This window comes from Sturnira hondurensis, unplaced genomic scaffold (assembly GCF_014824575.4).
Source record: "Sturnira hondurensis isolate 20B ecotype Veracruz unplaced genomic scaffold, ASM1482457v3 Scaffold0005329, whole genome shotgun sequence".
NCBI classification, from domain to species: domain Eukaryota; kingdom Metazoa; phylum Chordata; class Mammalia; order Chiroptera; family Phyllostomidae; genus Sturnira; species Sturnira hondurensis.
This window is the reverse complement of record NW_028077960.1, coordinates 3421106-3444918: the sequence shown is the minus strand read 5'-3', so window position 1 is coordinate 3444918 and position 23813 is coordinate 3421106. Positions and strand designations below refer to the sequence as shown.

Genomic DNA, 23813 nt, shown 5'->3' with positions numbered 1-23813 from the left:
GGACTCTGGGACGGCCTCTTCCCCTACATGGAAGGTGAGGCCTGAGGGCAGGAAAGGCCGCGGCGAGGCCCTCGCCTCAGCGGGGAGGGAGGGAAGACTGCTGCCTGCTGCCGTTCGGGTGGCCGGCACGNGACCGCCTGAGGGAGGGTGAGGCCTGAAGGCTGCAGAGGCCGGACCAACTATCACTGATGGGCGGCACAGCCCCACCTCACGTTGGGAAGCCCGTGAAGACCACGTTCACTTTGCCCGTGAAGACCTTGTGAAGACCACAAGGCGCCCAAACGCCAGAGCGACACCCACAGCCACAGAGCCCCCTGCAGGAGTCTTTGGGGCCTGCCCATTGGCTGGCATGCGAGGGGAGGGCGTGTCTTGGGGCACCGCGCTTCCTGATTGATCAGCTGCGTGATTGGCAGGCCCCCGCCTGCCATTCGCACCTGGAGGCCGGACATGGCGGAGGCGGGAAAACAGCCGGCAGGCCTCGGGCTTCCCGGTGGAGACGCCGCACAGTGGCCACTGCAGCGGTATGGCCGTTTCGTGCTTTTGGGTGCGGAAGAGTCGCCTGGGCCTGGGCTGGACTCTGGGACGGCCTCTTCCCCTACATGGAAGGTGAGGCCTGAGGGCGGGAAAGGCCGCGGCGAGGCCCTCGCCTCAGCGGGGAGGGAGGGAAGACTGCTGCCTGCTGCCGTTCGGGTGGCCGGCACGCGGACAGGAGGAGGGGGCGCCTAGGGGCTGCAGGGCTGGATAGCAGATAGCTAACAAACAAAATTGTTAGATAGACTTGTGAGACAAGATTGGAACCCAATACGTTCTCAAATAGCATTCATATAATTCAGTAGATGTTTGTGGGCATCAGTTATGTGTTAGATATTATTCAAGAGGTTGGGGATTCATCAGTGGACAAGATATAAATGATCTCTACCCTCATTTGTGTTCTCAGTCAAGTGGAGAATTAGTACTTGTCCATTAACTGTATGGTTATGTAAGCCAGTTCCACGTCTCGAAGGTGGAAGGGAGGGTTGAATAGTCTGTAATCAAGTTAGCAGCAGCCAAGCAGTCACACAGAAGGACTCAGTCTGAATCCTAGCTTTGCCACTGAGTATCTGTGACCTTCTTGAAGGTCACATTTATCATCTCTGAATCTTGATTACTTTATCTTAGAGATTATAATAGTACCTACTTCATCAGATTGTTGTGAGCGTTGAGTATGTTAATATATGAATCACCTAAAACAGTACCTCACATAAAGTTATATAAGGATTTGCTGTTATTATCTTTTGCCCTGGTGTTACTTTTAACATTATGTGCTGCTAGGCAGTCAGTTTCTTTTGGTCTAGTTTGACTGTTTCGTGTGGACCCTGCAGCTTTGGATTATGCATGTGCGTGTATACAGTGGTATGATTTGGGCAGCAGTGGGTAGAAAAGTAAAACAATTATTCCAGGAAGAGGACACAACATGTGTCCTCTGAACCTGGAGAAACCTTAGCACGTGTGGTAAATGTGCAGAGAAAAAGAGCAGAGCTGGTGCATATGGAGAACTTGGGAAATGAGAGCATGAGATGAGGTTGTCTGGAGAGGTAGGCAGGTGCCTTATGAACATTATCCTAAAAACAATAGGAAGCTACTGAAGGGTTTTAAGTAGGAGCATTTTTCATCTTCGAAAGATCGTTCTGGCTGCAATGTGGAGACTAAAATGGACAGGAATATGAATAAATTCAGGAAGATCACTTAGAATGCTATTGCAGTGTGGTATGTAAGGGGCAATAATGACAGACTGGAAGGTGGAGGGGAGAGGGGAGGACGGCAGTACAGGTGGAAAACTGAGCATATTAGAGCTGTCTTTTGGAAGCCCAAAGGATGGGACTTGGAGATTGGTTGGTTTCTAGTGGTGAGAGTAAAGGATTTCTGAGTTTTTAGCAGGAGCAACTAGGTAGATGTTTCAGGGTGAGAAACATTGGAGGGGGAACAATGAGGAAATAACCTAAGACATCAGTTTTGCATGTATTGAGTTTAAATGTGTTTATGAAACATCCAGGTGGAGATATGGAATAGATAGTTGGGTGTACTGGTCTAGACTCAGTAGGAAGATCTGGTCTGGAGGCGTAAATGTGTTGTTGGCATGAAAGTGTGTCATCAGCATGAAAGGGATGGTCATAGTCATGAGATTGTCTAAGATTCCAAGTCCAAGCCCCAAGGAAGCATTTGTAGCTTAGGTAGAGGGGCAAGAGTCCCTAAAGGATGATGAGGGATAGAGTTGGGAGGCACCTAGGAGAGTGCAGGTCCATCAAAGCTATAGAAAGTTATTTCAAAAGGGAGAGAACAATTAACATTGTTGAGTGATGCTGCAAAGTAAGGGAAAATGGTGGCTATGGCTTGTCTATTGGATTTTGCAACATAAAGGTCCTTATAGTCTTTACCAAGAGAGATTTAACAGAGTGAATGGAGTGGAAGCCAGATAAGGGTGGGCTGAAGAGTGACTGGTAGGTGAAGCAGTGGAGCCAATGTGCAGTTCTGAGAGACCTTGGTGTGAATGTGAGGACAGAGAGGGCTTAATGAATTGTTCACCAAACTCTAGAATATTAGAGGTAGGGGCACTACTTAAAGCTTAACAATCAATATGTCTAGGACCATAAAAAGGGCGTTAAATACCTAGTCGTTACTCATGTGGAATGCTGTATCCTGAGAAATTATATAAGCTGTAAAGGCAAAATGAAGTGACTAAAGAGTTAAATTTAAGGATAACTGATCTATAATAGGATCTTTTAAAAAAGAATTTATTTGTTTATTTTTAGAGAGAGGGGGAGGGAGAAAAAAGGGAAGGTAGGGAGAGAGGGAAAGAAACATCAGTGTGTGCTTTCCTCTCGAGCACCCCCTACTGGGGAGACTGGGAATCAAACTGGCGGCCCTTTGGTTCACAGGTTGGCACTCAATCCATTGAGCCACACAAACCAGGGCCATAATAGGATCTTATTTTTTAAAAAACTGGGGATGTTTGAGAACATATTTAATTTTTGAGACAGCCCAACAGATTCCTTGATAACCTTCTCTTAAAACTCTCAACTAAACCCATTCTCCTAAGGGTTGGGTGCATTGGCTCAAATGTAGCTGGTGACTCTTAGATTCTTGTCCTGCAATCCAGAGGCCATGGGCATTTGACCATTTGAAGGAGTTGTTATTACAGTTTCTCCTACTTTATGTAAAGCTCTTCATAATTGCTTATACAGAACAGCAATTTTCAACAGTTTTTCAAATATTTGGCAAAAAGCCACAGCTACAACAAAAAGAGATGAGGTTGGCTTTTGCAGCGCTTTTGAAAAGTGAACATTTGTACCTTCCCTTGAATCTGAGCAGAACTATTTTAACTGCTGCGATCAGTTTCAGCTTAGGTTCTGTCATTTAAAAATAAAAGGAGGAGGAGCAGGAAATCAGAATTGTTCTATTTTATGTACACTGTGACTATGGTGCAATGGTAATAATAAAAGGTGAGCCAACTAAAGTATTGCAGTAGGTCCCATATGAACTTCTTATTTTAAAAAAATGTGCTACCCTCAGTAAAAAATACATTAGGTGAAGCATAAAAATATATTCTTTTGGAGGATAGAGTCATTCTGATCTTTTTTTCCTCTAGGGAACTTGCAAGTTCAACTTCGGTTGAACCTATTTTGAGGTTTTTTTCATTTTTTTCTGAAATTATGTGGAGAATCTGATCTCCTAGTATTTTAGTTGCTTAATTACAGACTTTCATCATAATGGTCATATGCTAAGGCAAAGATGTTGACTTGAGAAAAAATGAATAGTACAACAAGAATTCTTAGACTTGAAGTCCAATTTGAGAGGTAAGTGAAGTGTCAAACATAAATATTCTATGTAGAATATCTAACGTATATGTATATTGATTTGATTTATTTAACTAAATTGAATAATTCTTATTAAAAGTTACTATCTGGAGATAAATTAACCACAACTTGGAAGCAAATGAACTTTTTGTAACACTATAAAAAAAATCAACAGCTTAGAACTATGCTACTCAGACTTCAATATGTATAGAAATCACGTGGGAAATTGTTTTAAATGCAAATTCTGACTCAGTGGGATTGATATGGGGAATAAAATTCTGTAGTCCTAACAATCTTCCAGGGGATGCTGATGCTGTTGGTCCTGGGACCACACTTTGAGAGGCAAAAGTTTAGAAGTCCTGGAGTGAAATGGGCAGTTATGTAGTAAGATTAATAAAATTACTAAAATGAATGAGATAAGGCAACCAGCTTCATAATGAACATACAAACATTTTATTAATAAGATTTGTATTTAAGCCATCTGTCATTTAAATGGAATGAGCAAATGAAATACAAATTTGAACTTGATTTTAACTCTTTACATCTGTTAGCCCAGCCCTTCTAAAAAAGATTACCACCGCAACAAATTGGTTCATTTTATGTATTTTAGGTCTGAATATAATTCATTCTACTGATTTGAGAATAATTTTGAAAGGTGCTATTAATTGCAGGTTTCTTTCAAATTTAAGTTTCACCATGTTTTCCAGGTGCCAGGGATTTCTCAGACATTTCCTAATTGGTTTAACCTGACAACTTATGTTTTCAAAGGGAAAAAAGTCATTCTTTAATTTTTATAAGAGGAACTTAAAATAATCGCCCTACTTAGAAATTAAGAAGTACAATATCAAGTTTGTATTTGAAATTAACTTTTAAGTGTGAATTCAACATAAGAAATATTTTGAGTCCTCTTAACTATCTTTTTATTCTTTGTATTCCTAGTGCTTACATATTTCCTAGCATATGGTAGGTACTCAGTAAGTGATTGACTGAAAGGTAACTTCTCTGAACTTTTCTGATGGTAATGCAATAATTATGACATGATAGCTACTATTTATTAAGTATTTACTTTGACATATTTCTAACACTGGCCCTATGAAGCAAGTATCATTATACCCATTTTATAGTAAGTGAAGTAAAACACAGAGAAGTTTAGTGGTTTACCCAAGAACACAGAAAAAATAAGTAAGAAGAAAGAATTCAGACCCTGTTTTTCCTGTTTCCAAAGATTGTGTTCTTAATCACTATGTTGTCTTAGGAGTGTTAATATTTCTCTTTTTTTGATATTTTGTCAAGATATTTATTGAGAACACACTTTAAAAGTAGCATTATGAGCCTGGCTGATGTGGCTCAGTTGATTGGAGTGTCATCCTGTGCACCCAAAGGTTGTGGGTTCAATTCCTGGTCAGGGCACATACCTAGGTAGCCAGTTTGGTCTCTAGGTGGGGCACATAGGGGAGGCAACCAATCAATGTTTTTCTCACATCGATGTCTGTCTTTCTTTCCCTCCCTCCCTCCCTCCCTCCCTCCCTTCCTCCTTTCCTGCCTTCCTCCCTTCCTCCCTCTCTGTCTCTTTCTGGAACCAATAAAAATATAAATAAAATTTAAAAATAGCATTATGAAAATTTTTTGAGATATTGACTCTCATCATAATTTTCTATGTATTAAAAGCTATCAGAATAAAAAAATTAATAGTCCAATATTTGCTAAGAATTATTTATGTATTTTTTAAAATTTTATTGTTGATACTATTAAGGATGTCCCCCATTTTTGCCCTCTTTGCCCACCTCCACTCCCCCTTCCCTGGCCTTTCCCACACTATTGTCCATGTCCATGGGCTATGCATATATGTTCTTTAGCTAATCAATTCACCTTTTATCTAGTCCCCCCATCTCCCTCCCATCTGACATTTGTCAGTCTATTCTATGTATCCATGCTTCTGGTTTTATTTTGTTCATTAGTTTATTTTGTTCATTAGATTCATCACATTAGTGAGATCATATGGTATTTGTCTTTCTCTGACTGGCTTATTTTGTTTAGCATAATAATGCATAATAATCTCCAGGTCCATCCATCACAAAGGATAAGAGTCTTATATTTTTACAGCAGCATAGTATTCCATTGTGTAAAGGTACTATAGCATTTTTTCATATGTGTGTTGGCCATCTGTATGTCTTCTTTGGAAAAGTGTTTATTCTTGTCCTGTGCCCCTTTTTTTAATGGGACTGTTTGTCTTCCTGATATTGAGTTGTATAAATTCTTTATATATCGTGAAGATTAACCCCTTATCAGATGTACTGTTGGAGAATATGTTCTCCCATATAGTGGATTTCCTTTTCATTTTGTTGATGGTTTCTTTTTCTGTGCACATGTTTTTTAGTTTGATGTAGTACCATTTATTTATTGTTTCCTGTGTTCCCTTTGTACTAGGAGAAATATCAGTGAAAATATTACTTTGAGAGAGCTCTGAGATTTTGCTGCCTGTGTTTTCTTCTAAAATTTGTATGTTTTGCTACTTACATTGAAGTCTTTTATCCATTTTGAGTTTATGCTTGTGTATGGTGTAAGTTGGTGTCTAGTTTCATTTTGTTGCACAGACCTGTTCAATTCTACCAACGCCATTTATTGAAGAGACCGTCTTTACTCCATGGTATGCTCTTGCATCCTCTGTGAAATGTTAATTGACTATATAGGCATGGGATGACTTCTTGGCTCTCTTTTCTGCTCCATTGATCTATATGCCTATTCTTGTGCAAGTACCAGACTGTTTTGATTACAGTGGCCTTGTAGTATAGCTTGATATCAGGTATTGTGAGTTCTCCAACTTTGTTGTTCTTTCTCAATATTGCTGAGGCTATTCAGGGTCTTTTTTGGTTCTATGTAAATTTTTGGAATATTTGTTCTAGATCTGTGAAATATGACATTGTATTTTAATAGGAATTACATGGAATCTACAAATTGTCTTGGATACTGTGGAAATTTTAATGATGTCAATTATTCCAATCCATGAACATGGTATATGCTTCCATTTGTTTGTATCTTCCTCTGTTTCTTTCTTCAAAGTCCTGTGATTTTCTGAGTACATATCTTTTACTTCCTTAGTTAAGTTTATTCCTAAGTACCTTATTTTTTCTGTTGCAATAGAAAGTGGAATTGTTTTTTAGTTTCTCTTTCTGGGAGTTCATTATTGGTATATAAAAATGCCACCTATTTCTGGATATTAATTTTGTATCCTGCTACTTTTTTGAATTCATTTATTCTTGTAGTTTTTTGGTGCTCTTCAGGGTTTTCTGTGTACAATACAGTATCATGTCATCTGCACATAATGATAGTTTTACTTCCTTCTTTCCAATTTGGATGTGTTTTATTTCTTGCCTGATCATTGCTGGTAGGACTTCAGTACTATGTTGAATAAGAGTAGTAAGAGTGGACATCGTCCTCTTGTTCCTGATATTAAGGGACATACTTTTAGTTTTTGCCCATTGAGTATGATGTTTGCTGTAGGTTTTTCACATATGGCCTTTCTTATATTAAGGTATGATTTCTCTATTCCCACTTTGCTGAGACCTTTATCATAAATGGGTGCTAATTTATCAAATTCTTTTTCTGCTTCTATTGATATGATTATGTGATTTTTATCTTTTATTTTGTTTGTGTGGTGTATCACATTTATTGATTTGAGCATATTGTACCAACCTTGTCTCCCTGGAATAAATCCCACTTGATTATGGTGTTTAATCATTTAGTGTATTGTTGGATCTGGTTTGCTAGTATTTTGTTGAGGATTTTAGCATCTATTTTCATCAGGGATATTGGTCTATAATATTCTTTCTTCATAGTTTCTTTATCTGGTTTTAGAATTAGGAAAATGCTGGCCTCATAAAAAGAGCTCGAAAGTCTTCCTTCCTCTTGAATTTTATGGGATAGTTTGAGAAGGAGAAGTGATCATTCTTCTTTGAATGTTTGGTAAGATTTGCCTGTGAAGCCACTCTATACAGGACTTGTTTTCTGGGAGTTTTTTGATTACTACCTTAATATTATTTGTTATCAGTCTATTCAGGTTTTCTTCTTTTTCACTCAGTTTTTGTAGGTTGTATATTTATAGGAATTTGTCCATTTCTCCCAGGTTGTCCAATTTGTTGGCATATAGTTGTTCAGAGTATTTTCTTAAAATCCTTTGTATTTCTGTGGTGTCAGTTGTTAATCTCCTCTTTCATTTCTGATTTGAGTCTTCTCTTTTTCTCTTGACGAGTCTGGTTAAAAGTTTGTCAACCTTGTTTGTCTTTTCAAAGAACCACCTCTTGGTGATTGATATTTTGTTTTGTTCTTTTAGACTCATATTTATTTCTGCTCTGATCTTTATTGAAGCAAATACTATTATATTCATGTTATAGTTAAGTGAGCTAAAACACAGAGAGGTTCAGTGGCTTACCCAGGAACACAGAAATAATAAGTGAGAAAAAAGATTTCAGATCCTGTTTTCCTGTGTCCAAAGCTTATGTTTTTACCCATTATGTTGTTTGTCTTAGAAATAATATTATCTCTTTTTTGATGGTCAAAATATTTATCAAGAACACACTTTAAACAATAACACCATGAAAAAGGAATTTTGAGGTATTGACTATCACCATAATTTTTCATTCATTAAAAGCTATCAGAATATAAAATTTAATAGTTCAGTCATTTGCTGAGAATTACTTACTTATTAAATTTAAAAATTAAATATATTGACATTTAATATTATATTAGTTTCAGGTATAGCAAAGTGATTAGACATTCATATAAATTACAAAGTGATGCTCCCAATAAGTCTAGTTCCCACCTGATGCCATAGCAGTGTTAATATTTCACATGAGGAATAGCAGTTCAGTTATGTGGATGAGGAATTCTGAGGTTAACATGCAGGGTAAAATATAAAAATAACAGCATTTTTAAAGGATAATTTAAGATTCATTAAAACCCCACAAAGTTATTATTTTAGATTTTTAAAAAATGAAAAATATTTATATGTTTTCAATTACAGTTGACATTCAGTATTATATTATTTCCCAGTGTACAGTATGGTAGTTAGACCTTTGTGTAACTCAAGAAGTGACCTTCTTGATAATTCTATTACCCACCTGACACCAAACATAGTTTTTACAGTATTATTAACTATATTCCCTATGCTGTACTTTAAATCCCTGTGACTATTTTGTAACTTCCAACTTGTACTTCTTAGTCCCTTCCTGTTTTTCACTTATACCCCCAATGCCCTTTATTGTGGCAACCATCAAAATGTTCTCTGTATCTATGAGTTTGTTTCTGTTTGTCTATTTATTTTGTTGTTTAGATTTCACATAGAAGTGAAATCATATGCTATTTGTCTTTCTCTGTCTGACTTATTTCACTGAGCATAGTACCCTCTAGGCCAATTTATGCTGTTGCAAGTGGTAAGATTTCATTCTTTTTATGGCCAAGTCATATTCTAGTATATAATGTACTACTTCTTCTTTATCCAGTTTTCTATTGATGGGCACTTAGGTTGCTTCCGAATCTTGGCTATTGTATATGAAATATCCTTTTTTGTTATTTTGTTATAATAGACTTTGTTTCAAAGTCTATTTTGTCTTATATAAGTATTGCTACCCAGCTTATTAAAATTTCCATTTGTGTGAAATATCTTTTTCATCCCTTTACTTTCAGTCTGTGTGTTTCTTTCAACCTGCAGTGAGTCTCCTGTAGGCAGCATTTATCAGGATCTTGTTTTCTTTCAGCCAGCCTATGTCTTCTGGAGCATTAACCTGTTTACATTTAAAGTAATTTTTGATAGATAAATAGTATTTGCCATTTTATTATTTATATTTTTACCTTTTTTCTTCTGAAAGAAGTCCTTTTCCCTTCGTGATAGCATGGATGAATCTGGAGAGCATTACGCTAAGTGATATAGCGTAATGATATAGATTTCTTGTAATACTGATTTGGTGGTGATGAACTCCTTTACCTTTTTCTTACCTGGGAAGCTCTTTATCTGTCCTTTAATTATAAATGATAGCTTTGTTGGGTAGAGTAATCCTGGTTGGTGGGATTCTTGCTTTTCATCATTTTGAATATTTTGTGCCAATTCCTTCCAGACTGCAAACTTTCTTTTGAGAAATCAGCTGACAGTCTTATTGGAGCTCCTCTGGAGGAAACTAACTGCTTTTCTCTTGCTGCTTTTAAGATTTTGTCTTTGTCTTTAACTGTAGGTGTTTTACTTATGATGTGTTGATATGGGCTTTTTGGGGTTCATCTTGTTTGGGACTCTCTGTCCTTCCTGAATTTGTGTGTCTATTTCCTATACCAGGTTAAGAAAGTTTTCATCATCATATTTTCAAATAGGTTTTTAATCCCTTGCTCTCTCTCTTTCCCTGCTGGCACCCCTATAATGCAAATGTTACTTTTTTAAAAAGTCCTCACCCAAGAATATGTTTATTGATATTAGAGAGAGAGAAGGCAGAGAAAGAGAGGGTGAAACATTTACATGAGAGAATAACATCAATCTGTTGCTTCCCATATGCCTCCCAACCAGTAATTGAACCCACAGCCTAGATATGTACCTGACTGGGAATCAAACCAGAAACCCTCTGGTGTACAGGATGATGTTCCAACCAACTGAGCCACCCAGCCAGGATATAAATGTTGTTTCTCTTGACATTGTCCCATAGACCCCTCAAACTATTCTTAGTTTTTATTATTTTTTTCTTTTTGTTCTTCTGATTGGGTGTTTTCTCTACCTTGTCTTCCAAATCACTGATTTGATTCTCTGCTTCATCTAATCTGCTGTTTATTCCATCTAATGTATTCTTCAGTTCAGTTATTGTATTCTTATTTTTTTGTCATTAATTTTTAATGGTCACACTGTACTTCACAACTTAATCTTTCTATTAATGAAATTTCTCCTCATTTGTTCATTTCCCTTTTTCTTTTTATTGCTGTTTAAGTACAGTTGTCTCCATTTTTCCTCCACCACTCTCCTACTCCACCCCAGACATCCCCACTTTCCACTCTTACTCCTACCCCCCTTGGCTGTGTCCATGTGTCCCTTATACATGTTCCTGAAAACCCACAAGCAAATTGGGCCCTTCTGGTGCTGGCTCCCAGGTGGGTGGGCTTATGTACATTCTAGGACCCTGTGGGTCTCTCCAATGAACTCTCCTGTGAGGCTGGGAGTCTCTCCCAGCACCTTTTCAATTGGTGCTTTATTTCTCAGCACTGGAGCCCTGGGTTACATAGTCTGTCTTGCTGCCTGTTTTTGCCTAGTTTATCTGCATGTGAATGTGTGACTGCAGTCAGCCCCACGTCACCTGCACTCCCCAGTCAGACAGCCACCACCTTTGCCTGCTGTGATCCCTCTCTGCTGGCCACCGACTCCACCCTTCTTACCAGTCTGGTTGAATGGTTATCGGACTTCCATACAGTTCAATTTTCTGTCTTGTTATGGTTGTGTTTTTGTCTCTAAATCTTTGTTTTCCTTAATTTTGGTTGTGCCAGGAGGCACAATGTTTCCACCTATGCCTACATCTTGGCCGGAAGTCAGATGGTTGTGTCTTATCTTTTTACCCCATCTGGCATTAGGATGGAAAGGTAAGCTGCCACTAACTACACTGTATGCTGCCTACAAGAAATGTACTTTAAGTCATCTACCTTTAAGGTGATCATCAATAGGGTTGGATGTGAGTCTGTAATCTTGCGTTTTGTTTTGTGTTTGTCCCATCTGTTCTTTGTTGTCTTTGTATTCTTATTCTGCTTTTTTGGGATTGAGTAATGTTTATAATCCTGTTTATCAATTAGCCTTTATAAAAGATATAAGTCTGCCTGCCCAGACAGGCTTTATATTAACAAAAGTGATAAGATGGAGAACAGTATCTATGAAGAAAAGCAAAGCTGGAGAAGGCAGTAGGAGTGATCTGATTTGGGTACCTGGGGAAATTGGTGGAAGTTTTCAGTAGGATGGTCAGGAAAGGTGTTACCTGAAAATAAGACACTTAAAAAAATACCTGAAGAAGACAGAGCAAGTCATGTGTATATAGAAGAGAATTTCAGGTAGAAGAACAATTGTAAAAACCCTGAGGTTTATCACCATGAATGGGCCTCGTGAGTTTAAGCAGCAGCAAGGAGGGCAGTATGACTGAAGCAGAGAGGCAGTGGAGGGCTAGATTTTGGAACACTTTGCACGAGTCTCTGAATGAGATGAAAAGCTGCTGCAGGGCTGTGAGTTGGAAATGATATGATCTGACTAAGCTTTTAAAAGGATTACTCTGGCTACTGCATTGAAAATAAAATATGTTGGAGAGGGGGCGCAAGAACAGAAATGGGAAATCCAGTTGGGAGGTTATTATAATAATCTAACTAGAGATGATGATAACTCAGACCAGTCCTGTGAGAAGTGGTTAGATTCTGAATATTTTGAAGGTTGACATAAAGGATTTTCTGATGGATTGCATATGGGTATGAGGAAAGGAGCGGATTCAAGAATGATTCCATAGTTTTGGCCTAAGGAATTGGGAGGATAGAATTGTATTCTGAGATGTGGAAAACTGTGGGAGTCAAATACTTGTAACAGCCTTGCATGTGTGGTAGGTAAGTGCCTTGTGTTGGGAAAGGCAGTTGTGCATGCAGTCTTTTCAACCCCTCTGGGCTGTGTAAGAGTGGATGGGCCTTGGGCCTGAAATGCTTTCTTGTCGAGAGATAGAGTCCTTTGTTCTGCATGACCATCATACAGCACTGGCCAACCGTACTGCTCTATCTATCCCCTGAGGGGGGTAGGTCCTTCTCCTATAACACATGATGGGTAATGCAGGCCAAGTGCTCTCTGCATGGCTGCTGAGAGCGACCTCCAGGCTACTGGGGAACCAGCATCACTACTGATGCTTACCTTGCTGTATCTTCTCCATGTGAGCCAAGTGTTCTTCCACCAGTGCTTGACTATGTTGTTTTCCATGGTGACTCCAATACCAAGATGCAGTGGGCAGAAGTGTTTGGACTTCTACACCTGGAGATAGGCAACAGATGCCACTTGCCAGACACTTTGTAAATATTGAATGGGTAAACAGATAAATAAATGAATGGGATAGTTTCGACCTCAAGTTAGGGGCTGTTAATTTTGAGATGACTGTTACACTTTCAAGTGGAGATATTGAGTGGGCAATTAGATGTAAGAATTTAGAGGACAGGGAGAAGTCTGCTGGGACTCTCCTGGAAGTACTTTTGCATCACTTGAAAAAAATTATAAAATAATTAAGAAGACTTGGCATCTTCATAATGAGTGTTTCCACCCCACAAGAGACACATATAAGAATATTCATAATAGTATTGTTAGTCCTAAACCTAAACTGGAAAACAATATTCATCAACAAAAGAATGAAAAAATTAAATTGTAGGATAGTCATAAAGTGGTATTCTATAATAATGAAAATGAGTGAACTCAGAGTACTTGCAACAACATTGATGAAGTTAGACATGAATGAATTCTTTCTGTGTGATTCCATTCATGTAAATAAAACTAAACTATAGTGTTAGAAGTCAGGATGTGAGGTTGTCCTAGGAGAAATGGGAGCAGGTGGTGATTGTGGTACTTTCTGGAAGGCTGGTTATAATCTGGTTTTTCACCTGAGTGGTGATTATGTGTTTGCTTTATTATCACTCATTGAGCTGTACTTTTAAGTGTTGGACACTTTCGGATACACATTATAATTCTAAAAGAAAAGTTAAACTGTCATGTAAATATATTGCCTTCCAAAGAATATGTTGATCATACTCTATTTAGTTCCTAGATATCTATTTTTGTGGTTTTGTGTAGTCATGAAACATGTAAGATAATCCATTTAAACTACAGTGTTGTACAAATAACTGAATTTCTGATCCTGGGGAAGAGGCAGAATAACAACCACAATAGGAAATAGTGCCAGGCTTAGCATAACCCACCCTCTGGACATCTAGAATATTATTTGATTTTTAAGTTTGGAATTTAAAGTGAATTAGAGAAAACTGAGTTGATCTTGAGATGAAATAGGACATTAAAACTCCCAACCCCACATGTGAAACTATAAGATAGAATATATTTATCAGTAGAATACTTTTATCAGTAAAAGTAACCTTTTATAAGGTTACTACCTTATAAAAATGTACTTCAGTTAATGTATTAATTATTTTAAGCTTGAGCATTAAGGTGAGTCAATCATTTCTTATTATTTATACAGTGATGTTTATTAATGATATTAAAGCCACCTATGCAGTATAGTATACTTAAGGCCCAAATTCCTCTTATGTATCTGTCATCATGTCCTCCTTGACATTTTGATTTAATTGCCTCAACTCCACTACAACTGTAGATCACATCTAACAAGGTAAAATATAATGGGGACAAATGCAGGGTCTTACATTTAAGTTCACATGAAGGAAGTGTAAGTGTGATTTGCCAACATAGATGAAGTTTCAGGAGGTTTGATTGAACTAAGATTACTCTTGAATAGGACTGCTCCCTTAAAAGCTTAATGTGATTATTGGCTGTGTTATTGCAAGTGATGGGAGATAATTAGAACACACCAAGAGTGTTATGTTCAGTTTAGGGCACTATATTTTAACAGTAACATTGAAAATTTAAAGCACATATAAAGGAAAGACCCTGGTTTTAGGAGTTATGAAGTACGGATTGTGTGGCTGAAGAAATGAGGACTCTGAAGTCTCATAGAGCCCCTGTATGGTGTTGTCCCCATTTTACAAGTAGGAAATTGAAGCTCAAAGATAACTGATTATTTATTAAAACGTAACTGAAAAGTCATTGGCCCAGGCCCCTCATCTTTTCCTTCTCAATCTAGTATTCTTCTTATTTCAAAATATTAATTTAAGTTACATTTTTAATATATTTTATTGATTATACCATTACAGTTGTTCTATTCCCCCCTTCATTCTCCTCCACCCTGCACACCCCTCCCCCACCATTCTCCCCCTTTAGTTTATGACCACGTGTCTCAAATTCATTAGATGCTATATTTCCGCTACTATTCTTGCCCTTCCCGCTGTTTTCTACCTACTGTCTATGCTATTTTCTGTACCTTCTCCCCCCTTCTCCTCCTCCCACTCCTGTTGCTAACCCTCCCTGTGTTCTTCATTTCTATGGTTCCACTCCTGATCTAGCTGTCCTCTTGGTTTGCTTTTGTTTTAGGTGTGGTTGTTAATAACTGTGAGTTTGCTGTCCTTTCACTGTTCATATTTTTCATCTTCTTTTTCCTATATAAGTCCCTTTAACATTTAATATAATAAGGGCTTGGTGATGATGAACTCCTTGAATTTGACTTTATCTGAGAAGCACTTTATCTGCCCTTCCATTCTAAATAAAAACTTTACTGGATAAAGCAATCTTGACTGTAGGTCTTTGGATTTCATGACTTGGAATACTTCTTTCCAGTCCCTTCTTGCCTGTAAGGTCTCTTTTGAGAAATCAGCTGACAGTCTGATGGGAACTCCTTTGTAGGTGACTGTCCCCTTATTTCTTGCTGCTTCTAGGATTCTCTCCTTCATTTTAATCTTGGCTAATGTAATGATGATGTGCCTTGTTGTGTTCCTTCTTGGTTCCACCTTTTTCGGGACTCTCTGAGCTTCCTGGATTTCCTGGAAATCTATTTCCTTTGCCAGATTGGGGAAGTTCTCCTTTATTATTTGTTCAAATAACTTTTCCACTTGTTGCTCTTCCTCTTCTCCTTCTGGTACCCCTATAATTCAGATTTTGGAACATTTACAGATGTCCTGGAGGTTCCTAAGCCTCTCCTCATTTTTTTGAATTCTTGTTTCTTTATTCTTTTCTGGTTGGATGTTTCGTTCTTCCTTCTGGTCCACTCCATTGGTTTGAGTCCCAGTTTCCTTTCCATCACTATTGGTTTCCTGTGCATTTCCCTTCATTTCAATTAGTTTAGCCTTCATATGTTCCTCTAATTTGTGACTATAATCAACCAGTTCTGTGAGCATCCTGATCACCAGTGTTTTGAACTGTGCATCTGAGAGGTTTGCTATTTCCTGGTCACTTAGAGTTATTGGCTCTGGGGCTTTGAGTTCTTCTTGAGCCATATTTTGGACTGTTCGTGCCTGTTACATATGAGGAGTGGAGCCCTAGGTGTTCACCAGGGCGAGGCAACTCAGTGGCTGGGTTGTGACACTGTATGTGGGGGCAGGGTCAAAGGAAATCAATGGCGGTCCCCTCTGTCTCCTCCCACCGCCAGGCTGCAGGGTCCGTCTCACTGCTCACTCCTTTGCTGGGTTTATCTGGTGAGAATGTGCAACCACGGTCACCCTGCCCTGCACCCTCACTGGGTCCGCGATGCTACCCCAGCTGCCTGCGCGCCTGGGTTGCCTGGGTCGCCTGGATGGGGGGATCCTTCCTGCCCGACCTTGTTCCGCTGCTGGCTCCGCCCCTCTCAACAGTTGAACGGTTAATTGTTGTCGGACTTCCGTATAGTTCAGTTTTCTGTTCTTTGGCTGTGTCTTTGTTTACTAAACCTTTGTTGTATTCAAACTTGGTTGTGGGAGAAGGCACAGTGTTTCCACCTACGCCTCCATCTTGGCGGAAGTCCCTAAGTTACATTTTTAAGAAGCTTGGAGATTGGCCACTATTAAGGATAAACTTGAAACTCTGAGGGAATGATTCCAGGTTATAAAGGAGGAAAAGAAACACTCAGGGTAGGGAGATCAGGTAGTTTGGTTATCAATATTATGTTTATGAATATTACAGAAATGTATTGTCTTAAACATATTTTTCTCTCTTTTTTAAGGTTTTTGACTCCAATGAAGAATCTGGGTGTCTCATTCTCACCATAGTTATATCAGGTCATTTCTTCATTTCCCAAGGACAAACACTTCTGGTAGGTTTTATGCATATAGTTTAATATTGCAAATATTTTTTATCTTCATAGCTTTATGTTAATTTTATATCCTTGACTTTCTTCAGTCTCACTGTAACCCATCAGGTTCAACAAATAAGCATTTATTGAATGTTCTATAACAGTGGGAAATAAAAACATACTGAATATTTTGCCTGCTCTAAAGGGGATTAGAGTTTTGTTGGGAGTCAAAATGGATCAAAGGATTGAGATTAACTGTATTATAAATGAATTTTAATTGGGAAATTGGGTTGAAAACAGGCTAGATTTGTAGGGAAATGTGTGGACCTGTTGCACCTGTACAACAGCATGCAAGAGGCACATGGGGTTGAGCCTCTCAGTCAGTAGCTGAAGGGGAGAACACACCAATGAAGGGACTCACAGAAATCCAGACCAAAATGCAATAGGAGAGCCCACATAAATGGCACAAGGAGCATTCCTAGAACATCCAGCTCGGGAAATAAAGGAGACTGCATCACTGAGTTCCATAGAACTCCTCACACATAAGGTCACTCCACAAGACAGAGAGTCAAAGCAGCGCGATCTAACACATAGAAACAAACACAAATGGCCAGCTAAAATGGGAAGACAAAGAAACAACCTCCAAAAGAAAGAAAAGGAGGAATCCCCAGAAAACGAGCTAAATGGAATTGAGGCAGCAATCTATCAGACATTGAGTTCAAAGTAATGGTTATGAGGATGCTCAAGGAACTTAGTGGGAACTATGAGGAACTTAGTAGAAACTACATTAACATGAAAAAAGGACATACAAACCATGAATAAGACCCATTTGGAAATGAAGAGTGTACTAACTGAAATGAAGAATATACTAGAAGGAATTAAAAGCAGGCTGGATGAAACAGAGGATCAAATCAGTGATTTGAAAGACAGGGTAGGAAAAACACCCAGTCAGAGCAACAAAAAGAAAAAAAGACTTGAAAAGAATGAGTATGGTTTAAGGGAACTTTGGGATAACGTGATACTTAACAATATCCACATTATAGGAATACCAGAAGGAGAAGAGCATGAGCAAAGGATAGAAAACCTGTTTGAAGAAATAATGACAGAAAACTTTCCTAACCTGGTGAAGGAAAAAGTCACACAAATTCAGGAAGCACAGAGTCCCAATCAAGATGAACCCAAAGAGATCTACATAAAGACACATCATAATTTAAATAGCAAAGTTTAAAGACAGAGAATCTTAAAGGCAACAAGAAACAGTCAGTTATGTACAAGGAAGCTCCAATAAGACTATCAACTGATTTCTCAACAGAAACATTTCAGCCAGAAGAGACTGGCATGAAATATTCAAAGAAATTAAAAGCAAGGACCTGCAATCAAGAATACTCAACCCAGCAAAGTTATCATTTAAAATTGAAGGACAAATAAGGAGCTTCCTAGACAAAAGAAAAGGTAAAGGAATACATTGCCACCAGACCAGCATTGTAAAATATGTTAAAGTGACTGTTTTAAGAAGATGTAGCAATAGAAGGGAACATAGATATAAAGGAACAAAATGGCTATGAACAAGCACCTATCAATAGTAACCTTGAATGTGGATGGATTAAATGCTCCAATCAAAAGACGTAGGGTAGCTGAATGTATAAGAAAACATGACCCATATGTATGCTGTTTACAGAAGACCCACCTCAGACAAAAGATTTACACAGAATGAAAGTAAAAGGATAGAAAAATATATTACATGCAAATGGAGACAAAAAACTAGGGTAGTAATACTTATATCTGGCAAAATAGACATCAAAACAAAGGCCATAAAAACAGATGGAGAAAGGCCATATATAATACCGAAGAGATCAGTCCAATAAGAGGATATGACCCTTGTGAACATATATGCACCCAATGTAGGAGCACCTAAAAATATAAAGAAAAGTTTGGAGGAAGAGCTTAACAGCAATACAGCCAATGAAGGGGTTTTTATTTTTGTTTTTTAAAATATTTTATTTATTTATTTTTAGACAGAAGGAAAGGGAGGGAGAAAAAGAGGGAGAGAAACATCAGTGAGTGGTTGCCTCTCACGCATCCTCTGCTGAGGACCTGGCCTGCAACCCAGGCATCTGCCCTGACTGGGAATCAAATCAGACACCCTTAGTTCACAGGCTGGCACTCGATCCACTGAGCCACACCAGTCAGCGCCAATGCAGGGGTTTTTAAAACCCCACTGTCAACAATGGACAGAACCTTCCAGATCAAAAATATCTACAATGAAACAGCAACCTTCAATGGCATGCTTGATTGAATGGGTTTAATTTATATTTACAGAACATTTCATCCCAAAGCAATAGAATACAAATTCTTCTCAAGTGCACATGGATCATTCTCAAAAATAGACCACACAAAGTAAGTCTTAACACATTCAAGATAATTGAAACCATATCAAGACTATTCTTGGATCACAGAGGCATGAAACTAGAAATCAGCCTCAGTACAAAACCCCCCCCCTCAAAATCATTCACATACACAGAGGGTAAATAGGATATTATTAAATAATGAACGGGTAATCAATGAGATCAAGGAAGAAATCAAAAAGTACCTGGAAATAAATGAAAATAAGCTCACAACAAACCAAAACTTATGCAACACACCAAAAGCAGTCCTAAGAGGGAAGTTCATAGCAGTATACACATGCCTCAGGAAGACAGGAAAATCTCAAACAATCTGAACCTACACCTGAAAGAACTAGAAAAATAACAACAAACAGAGCCAGAAGGGAGTAGAGGAAGGAATAATCAAGATCAGAGTGGAAATAAATGACATAGAGAAAAAGAAGAAGAAAGAAAGAAAGAGAAAAGAAAAGCAATTCAAAATAGCAATGAATCCAGGAGCTGGTTCCTTGAAAAGATATATAAAATTGATGAACCTTTAACTGGACTCATCAAGAAATATAGAGAGAGGACCCAAATTAATGAAATCAGAAATGAAAGGGAAAAAATGAATACCACAGAGATACAAAGGATTGTAAGAAAATACTATGAACAATTATATGCCAATAAATAGGACAATCAGGGTGCAATGGATGAATTTCTAGAATCATACAATCTTCTAAAACTGAATCAGTAAAAAGCAGAAACCTGAATAGATTAATAACAACTAATGAAATTGAAGCAGTAAATTAAAAAAACTCTCAAGAAACAAAAGCCCTGAACCTGATTTCTTCAAAAGAGAATTTTACCAAATACTCAAAGAAGAACTAAGGCCTATCCTTCTCAAACTATTCCAAAAGATTCAAGAAGAGGGAAGGTTACCAAGTTCTTTTTTTTAATAATTTATTTTAGTTACCAAGCTTTTATGAGGCCAGTGATATGCTAATTCCAAAACCAGGTAATAACACAACAAAGAAAGAATACCGTAGGTCAACATCCCTGAGAACACTGATGCTAAAATCTTCAACAAGATATTGGCAAACCAGTTCTAACAATACACTAAAAACATCGTACACCACAATCAAACAGTGCAAGGTTGGTACAATGTTTGGAATCAATAGGTGTGACATATCACATAAACAAAATTAAGGATAAAAACCACACGATAATATCAATAGATGCAGAAAAGGCATTTGATAAAATTAGCACCCATTTATGGTAAAAAAAAAACTTATCAGTAATGTGGAAATAGAGGGATCATACTTTCACACAATAAAGGCCATGTATGAAAAACCTACAGCCAAACATACTCAATGGGCAAAAATTAAAAGCATTTCTCTAAGATCAGGAATAAGATAGGATGTCTGCTTTTACCACTCTTACTCAACATAGCACTGGAAGTACTAGCCACAGCGATCAGACAAGAAGGAGGCATCCAAATTGGAAAGGAGGAAATAAAACTATTATTTGCATATGATATAAGATTGTACATAGAAAACCATATAGGCCAAAAAAATTCCATGGAAAGTGATAAAGAAATGGACCCTGTAAAAAAAATATACTGCTATACATGTTGCCAAATATAATTTCTTTCAGAGGTGGAAAAAATCCCTATAGGCTCCACCAAAAAAACTACTGCACCTAATAAATGAATTCGGCAAAGTAGCAGGATACAAAATCAATATTCAGAAATTGATGGCATTTCTATATACCAATAATGAGATAGCAGAAAGAGAAACTAGGAAAACAATCCCATTTACTATTTCAACAAAAAAATGAGGTGCCTAGGAATAAATTTAACCAAAGAGGTAAAACACCTGTATTCAAAAAACTATAGGACACTGAAGAAATTCAGGAAGATACAAACAAGTGGAAGCATATAACATTGTTCATGTATTGAAAGAGTTAACATCATTAGAGTGTCCATACTACCCAAAGCAATTCATAGATTCAATGCAATTCATATTAAAATACCAATGGCACATTTCACAGATCTAGAATAAATATTCCAAAAATTTATGTGGAACCATAAATGACTCCACATAGCCTCAGCAATCTTGAGGAAAAATAATAAAGTTGGAGGGAATCACAATATCTGATATCAAACTATACAGACTCCACACCAGGAGGACAAAGAATCCAATTAAAAACTGGCAAATGACCTGAACAGACACTTCTCCAAGAAGCACATAGAGAGGGCCCATAGGCATATGAAGGGATCCTCAGTATCACTAGCCATCAGAGAGATGCAAAATAAAACCACAATGAGATACCACCTCACGCTGTTCAGAATGGTCATCATTAACAAATCAACAAACAACAAATACTGGCAAGGCTGTGAGAACAGGGAACCCTAGTGCACTGTTGAGGGGAATGAAGACTGGTACAGCCACTGTGGAAAACAGTATGGGTTTTACTCAAAATATTAAAAATGGAACTGCCTTTTTTCCTCTCAATCTCACTTCTGAGTTTATATTCCAAGAATCCCAAAACACCAATCAGAGAATATATATGCTCCCCTATGTTCACAGCAGCATTATTTACAGTAATCAAGATTTGGAAACAGCTTAAGTGTCCATCAGTAGCTGAGTGGATAAAAAAGCTGTGGTACATTTACACAATCAAATACTATGTGACGCAGACACTGGCCCGCAGTGTCCACGGCGTTATGGATGAGATGTGAGACAAATTCACACGGACTACTGAGTGCTGTGGAGGAAAAGGGACAGCATGGCTACTCCCTCAAGAGGGGAGCGCCTTGGAGTGGCCTAGCCACTCTCTCAAGGGGAAAGTGGGCTGACCAATGCCTAGTCAGGCTTTTATTGTTTTTTTTGCACAGGAGTTCAGGTACAACTTATTAATAATTGTTAGTAAGTATCAAATGATAGATAGCATACAAAGAACTATTAGGGCTTATTCTGAGTCAGGGTCTATCAGCTAAAAGGCTACAGAACTTTGGGAAACAAACTCATTTCCTGCTTGGGCCTTTATCATTTAACTAAGAACATTCTTAGCAAAGCAGGCTTCACAGGATTTTACATATCCTTTCTGAGGTGTGATCTCCTAGGGAGCCCACCCTTTCCAGCACAGGGCTGCACCGCCCTCTGTCCTTGTATCAGGCTTAAGTCAGGCAAAGGGGGCAGATAGCCAAGGAATTTTTGGAGACTTCTCCCAGGCTCAGGGGAGTCAGGCTTCGTCAAAACCGAGGAGTGAGGGTCCATCACCCCCTTTCTCCATAGCCCCTAAGTCCTTCCCTGGGGCCTCCATGTGATCATGCCTGTCTTAGATCATTCCCCACCTTGGGGAATCTTACCCGTCATTGGCTAACTGATCAAGCACTGGGGGCCAGTTATGAAGAAAGGAGAAGCTGCACTCTGCCAGGGAGATAAGTTTTGTCTCCTTAGTGGCTTATGGTCTGAAGGTGGCTCACTCAGCCTTAGCCATGAGTGGGTTACAGCTCCTGAAACTAGGCTGGGTGGCTCCCAACAACTATGCAGCAGTAAAAAAGAAGGAATTGTTACCTTTTGCAGCAGATTGGATAGAATGGAGACTATTATGCTAAGTGAAATACACCAGCCAATGAAAGACAGATACCATACGATCTTGCTTATAACTGGAATCTAATGAACAAAATAAACTAATGGCAAAGTAGAATCAGAGGATTGAAAACATGGAACAGACTGACAGCTGTAACAAGGGAGGGGTGAAATGGTGACTGGATGAGAGAAGGTGAAGGGCTTAGTCAAGGAATATCCATGCATGACCCATGGACATGCACAATAGTATGGGGATTGACTGTGGGAATGGGGACAGGCTGCGGGAAGTGGGACAAGGGGGGGGGAGGAAATTGGGAGAACTGTACTAGCATAAACAATTAAAAAACAAAAGAAAGAAGTAAATAAAAAATTTATCTTGCTTACAAGTTTATGAGTATGCTGAATTGATATTCAGAAACAAAATAAGGAAACAAAACAATTATTAACTTTCAACTGAAGAAATTATATGATTTTGCTTGCCTTGTTTGTTTTATTGATTAGGTTCCACTTATAGGTGAGATCATACGGTATTTGTCTTTCACTGTCTGGCTTGTTTCACTTAGCATAATGCTCCCCAGTTCTATCAATGCTATAGTGAAGGGTAGGAGCTCCTTCTTTCTTTCTGCTGTGTAGTATTCCATTGTGTAAATGTACCGCAGTTTTTTTATCCACTCATTCACTGATGGGCACTTAGGTTGCTTCCAATACTTGGCTATTATAAATTGTGCTGCTATGAACATTGGGGTGTATAGGTTCTTTCGAATTGGTGTTTCAGGCTTCTTAGGGCAAGCAAAATATAACCGGAGACATTGAAATAAAGAACCAACTGACAGTAACCAGAGGGGAAAGGGGAGGGGGTTACGGGGGGGGCGGTTGTGAAAAGGGAAGGGTCATCAAGGAACATGTGTAAAGGACACATGGACGAAGACAAAGGGGGGTAGGACTGAGGGTGAGGTGGGGGCGGATGGGGTGGGAGGAGTGATACAGAAAAATGGAGACAACTGTACTTGAACAATAAAAAAAAAAGAAACATGCAATAAACCCTATGATTGCTGTAAAAAATAAATTGTATAAGAAAGAAAATATAAGGGAAGGTTCTTACGTTGTTTAGATGTGAATAATATCTACATAGACAAATTTGTACAAATATTTACTGAATACAGAGGCATAATT

The 23813-nt window shown here is 38.3% G+C and overlaps 1 protein-coding gene across 2 annotated transcripts in view; it reads left to right on the top strand.

Moving 5' to 3' along the window:
- The first annotated feature begins 446 nt into the window (after nucleotides 1–446).
- REC114 (REC114 meiotic recombination protein) overlaps nucleotides 447–23813 on the top strand; it is an 85963-nt gene continuing 62596 nt past the window's right edge. For both annotated transcript variants that reach the window (XM_037047080.1, XM_037047081.1), the window contains exons 1-2: nucleotides 447–606; nucleotides 16616–16705. In XM_037047080.1, the coding sequence (XP_036902975.1) occupies nucleotides 448–606; nucleotides 16616–16705 (249 nt within the window). In that variant the 5' untranslated portion in view covers nucleotide 447. The remainder of the gene's footprint in view (nucleotides 607–16615; nucleotides 16706–23813) is intronic.